This window comes from Gekko japonicus, unplaced genomic scaffold, assembly GCF_001447785.1.
Source record: "Gekko japonicus isolate JY-2015 unplaced genomic scaffold, Gekko_japonicus_V1.1 scaffold465, whole genome shotgun sequence".
Taxonomy (NCBI): Eukaryota; Metazoa; Chordata; class Lepidosauria; order Squamata; family Gekkonidae; genus Gekko; species Gekko japonicus.
In genome coordinates, this window is record NW_015159724.1 from 1096802 (window position 1) to 1101914 (window position 5113).

A 5113-nucleotide genomic window follows, 5' to 3' on the forward strand; every position below is an offset into this window, starting at 1 on the left:
TGCTCTGGCCATTGGGGGGAGACTCGGCGGGCCCGGCAGCTGGGAGCCGCTCAGGCCTTGCCACCAGTGCCGGTGGGGGGGGAGCGGGAGAAGGCTCAGCAGGCCTGGCAGCTGGGAGCCACTCAGGCCTTTCTGCCAGTGCCCAGGGGGGAATGGGAGAAGGCTCTGCAGGCCTGTGCGGCTCGCCACCAGTGCGGGGGAGCGGGGGAGAAGGATAAGCTGCATGGGACTCACCGCTGGTGCCGGGGGGTGGGGAAGGATAGGTGGGCCCAGGTCTCGCCGTTGGTGCGGGGTGGGGAAGAAGGCTTACCTGTGGCTGCTTCCTCCTCCTCCTCTACCTGGAGCTCCTTCCCCCCCCCCCCGCGAGTATCACGGGTCCCCATATGATATGTATTTAAATGTGTATCTAAGTGTATACACTCTCTATTGACCTGAAAGAAGTATATATGTGTATAATGTGCCCTGCTTCGTTGCTCTGTATTCAATTTAATGAGCACAAACAGCTTTTGGGAGATCAAAAGTTACCCATAAACTAGGCATGCATGAAATTGCACCCTCTTTAAAGTGAATGATAAAGTTCTTGTAGATAAGACAGCACATTATTTGCACATTAGATCCCCCATTATTGAGAGAGAGAGATCATTGGTCCAAGTAAAGGTATGTAAGGTGCAATAGTCATTTTAAATGTTACTATTTTAAATATATACTTATGTTTTTTTTAATTTCTAGAGTTTACTTGTGGTCTCCCAACAAAAGTGGAGAATGGTGACTTTGTACACTGTTCAGAGGCAGGAAAATCCAAGGTGACCTACTCATGTTATCAGGGATACAAACTGCAAGGAGAAGCACAATTATCTTGCACAAAGAAGAGGTGGAATATGGATCCACCAGTCTGTCAAGGTATTTGGTTCTTGGGGAGGGAAGGGGGAATCAACAAGAACAGCATTGCCATATTAGAAGTTTTAAACATGATTCATTTTCATGCACCCGTTCAGTGTTCAGTAAATTCGGATATGATACCACTGTCTTGTTTGAAAACTCATTCAACTTCTGATGAGGTCACTGTTCATTCTGCTGATAAAAAATTATTTTAGGTGGCTATTCTTGCTTCTTTTCATTATGTAGCCTTGGAGTGCAGTCATACATGGGAAATATTTGATCAGATCTCTAGATGTCTTTATTTTTCTTGAAAAAAATCAGTAGGATTTTGATTGGGACCATAGCACTGCAAGGGAGGGAGACTAATTCTTTCCCCTTTGCTTCAGAATTCAGACAGACTCTGTATTGCATAACTTATAGGCAGAAGGGTGGGATGCCACCAATATCCAGCCTCCTCTATAGACTGGAGTCAAGATCTGGGTATTGAGTGGAATCATACAGTACATCTATTACCTAGAAAAGAGGATAAAGGTTTTATTGTTAGCAGGTTCTTTCTGCGTTCCCCAGAACTCTCATATACTTAGCCTGCCCTTAGTTTCCTTGTTGCATCACAAATTATTCTTTTACATTTTCCTTGCATCTCCTTTTTCTTAACTTTCTCTTTGGCCCTTTCTGCACTGGGTTTCCCCCACAGCTGTTCTGCTTCACGGTAAATGTTGCATTCTGCATTGCCTCGCAGTTCTGCTTTGTGGTATGTTTTTAGTTCTGCATTGCCTCCCGGTTTTGCCCTGCATTTCTTTTGGGTTGATTTTTAATTTCGCATTGCTCAGCACTCAGTTTGGTGTCACTCTGCTGTTTCCCCAGGTTTTCTAACTGCTTTTTTACCACTAATTTTAAAACCCCCATCCATGCCAAAGTAATTTGAATGCAGAAACATTTCCTTGGATTTTCTCCTCTGCCCCTTTTCCACTCCTCCAGCTGCCCCCTTCTATATCCTCCTGGGGAGTCCTTTGTTGTGTCATGTATGCAACTGAAGAGAAAGTACTGTGTAGGCGTGGTATGTGCTTTGAACAGTCAGTGGTGCTGGAGGAAGAATGGGGGACGGCATTAAACCCTTCCTGCTCCCAAGGTTTCTTGGCTGAGAGTCAGAGCCCTCCACAGCCAAGGAGAGCCACCGGGGCCAGAAAAGCAGGGGAGGGTTCCCCACCGCTACAAACAGCTCCATGTGGCTTCTTGCCAGTGCCCCGTGTTAGATCGCGCTAACAAAGGACTCGTAGAGTGATTCAGCAAGTGATTCAGCTTTATTAAGGAGTAACGAACAAGCACTAACTCAGTAAGGTACGGTGTTCCCCATTCCTTGCACGCACATTCGGCCAAGTCATTGGCAATTGGAAAACACCCCACACAGGTCACAAGTGACATTAACCACAATTAAAACAAAAAAAAGTGTTTTGGGGTTGTAGATGCGAATGCATGATTCTCATATTTTGCAATTCCTGGGGGGAAATCCAGAGGTGCAGAATTACAAGCAGAATTACTAAATCTGGGGTATAAGCAAAATAGGATAAGCTACAGAGAAACAGCAAGGTAAATATGCATGCAGAAAGGGCCTTTTTCTTGTTGGTGAACCCAGTTCTAACCTGTGTTCCCCGTAACATGTATGTAGTGGAAACTTACATAGGAAGGAGTCACATTTTCAACCAAAATCCCCCTATTTTTCTGGGGGCCACCAGCTCAGCTCACTTTCTAGTGTTCTGTCAATTGGTGGTGTTGCCCCAGGAACAATCCATTCTGCCTGATGAAAAACTATCTATAATAGTGGGGGAAAGGCCTCCAGAAAGAAGACTCGATGCACAGTTGAAATCTTGGGTCACTTGCTCTTATTCACAGCTAGAGCTGGGCAGAGGACTGTACATTTTCAAAGTTCTGCGATAGCTCTGGGTTTTTTGTTTTTGTTTTTTTGTTTTTTAAATCCACATTTATTTTTACTGCTGCACTTTCTAAAACACTGGGTTGCTGGTGGGGGTGGGGCTGTAGTTTCACAGAAAATATTCACTAAATTAAAAACCTTCCTCCTGGAGCCCAACAGGACTACTCTGAGAGGGTTTTGTACAATTTTCTCAGAAATCTCTCAGTTAGTGCCTGTAAACCACAAATGAGATGTTCTCCCCACCACATAAAACATTTTGGGGGACTGTTTTAAAAGACATATAACTTTTTCGGGGGAGGGAGGGAAAAGGGAATATTTAACCGATTGATAAAAAGATGTAAAATGTGATAATAATGGAAAATAAAAAAATTCTTTTGAAAAAAAAAAAGACATATAACTTTTCATTCGTTTCTTGAGTTTAACAGGTGAATGTTCATTCTCATTACCCCAGAGTCTTCTTAAAGCCTTCAGAAGAAAATCAACCCTGGATGCTAACCTTTCCCCCCTGAACAAATGGCCCAACCATTGTACAATATTTGTTATGCTTTAAATCTGGAAAGAGAGAATCTCTATTTTTGTGTACAAGTGGCAAACAAGCTTTTCTCTACTGCATAGCTCAGACCTCCTTCTGTAATTCTTTCTTCCCCATTACAAGTTTACAGTTACCACACAATTGTTGAAAGATTGGATATGAGGCCACAGTAGCACTAGGGGCTAAGTTGGTCCCTTGCTCATCTCTACAAACCAGTACTTTACTCCCTATATCCATTAGTAAATCAAGAGAATGTACCAGGTCTCCCTGAACACAACTAAAGCATAACAAAATTTGGGCAGCCTTCCTAACACAGCTCATTCTTGTTCTTTTTTTTAGAAGAATATAGATCAAAGGGAAGTATTGCAAGAAGCCTTAATGCCCCCGGAGGACCTGTGTGTGACTTCTGGGGAATCAAAAAGCATGCAGAATTTAATTAGAGCAGGCATCAATAGGGCTCAGCCTAGATCCCCATATATAGGCTTTGCCTTGTGAGCTTGAGAGAAAGAATATACAAGTGCATTTGTATGGATACCTCTTGTGGGGGGAAAGGTATTCTCCATCTGCCACCATTTTTTCAAGTGTTTCTTCTTGCAGAAAGAGAAACAGAGAAAAGAAATTGTTGGGGGGGGGGTATGTTTCTACCCAGAGATTCCACCCCCCGAGACTTTTTATTTGATTGTGTCACATTCACCATTGGGAGAACAAAGAAGAACTCTGTCTGAAAAGGGACTTGTCTGTATTCAGCCGTGGAAGTGTTTACAGAAGGTAGTGCTGGGGTCCAGATATGGAATCAGGGCCTCCCATATTATAGACAAGTTGGAATTATTACTCTCTATTTCAGTGGCTGGTGAAAGAACAGATTCATTGTCATGCTTGCATTTCACCCATTCTTTCAGCAGCTTCATTTTTATCCTCACAGTAATCCTGCAAGGAGATTTGTTTGGCAAATGGCAGGAACCCAAGGCCAGAAACCTTCATGACTGAAGATCAAACAAGTGGTGACACTGGTGAACTGATCTTCTGGGGTTTTGTAAAGATTAAATACCAGCCACATAGGGAGATTTTTTGGGTTGGAGATTTTTTGGAGATTTGAGGGTACTGTTAGCCAAATTGCCTTAATTTATTAATAGATGGGGATTATGAATATTAAATGGCCATAGGCATAAAATATAGGACCATAACCCATTTATACCAGAGTCAGGATTCCCAGAGCCCAAGAATAAACGAGGATCCCAGGTTACCAAAATAACTGATTTCTTTACTTAATGATTCTGGAGCATACAAATAATAATAAGCAAGCACTCACTCTCTCTCTCACACACACACACAATACAGAGCTAAATATACAGGGTTAAAAAGATAGTGAGGTTTGCATGAGCAGGAGTATTGTTGGTGGGCAATACGTTACCTGTCCGGCATGATGAGCAGATCTTGTAGCAAAAAAGGAACTAAAAGGAGGGAGGGAGGGGTTCATGGGCCAACCAGCAACACACATGGAGCAGTTCCAAATGAATCCAGAATGGAACCAAGAAGGTAAATGAGGATGAAGAGAAGAGAGCAAAAAGCAGAGAGCAAACTCAGGGAGAGCTCACCTTAAATAGCCAATTTGTGACCTGAGGTGATGGGGACTATGTGGTCACAGGTTCCCAGGATATGTGCACAAAAGAATAATAACTCAGGAAGGCTAAGACAAAGGAGAGGGCAATTGGGCAATTTAGGGTTGATGGGCTTAATTGGAGTGACACCTCTTGGGATAAGTGAGAGACAAG

The 5113-nt window shown here is 43.2% G+C and overlaps 1 protein-coding gene across 1 annotated transcript in view; it reads left to right on the plus strand.

Annotated features, from left to right (window-relative positions):
- Positions 1-900, plus strand: part of TPO (thyroid peroxidase) — a gene marked incomplete at its 3' end in the record, with an annotated part of 92662 nt that extends 91762 nt beyond the window's left edge. The window contains exon 11 of the mRNA XM_015423094.1: positions 730-900. Coding sequence (XP_015278580.1) covers positions 730-900 — 171 coding nt within the window. The remainder of the gene's footprint in view (positions 1-729) is intronic.
- Between the last annotated feature and the right edge of the window lie 4213 nt (positions 901-5113).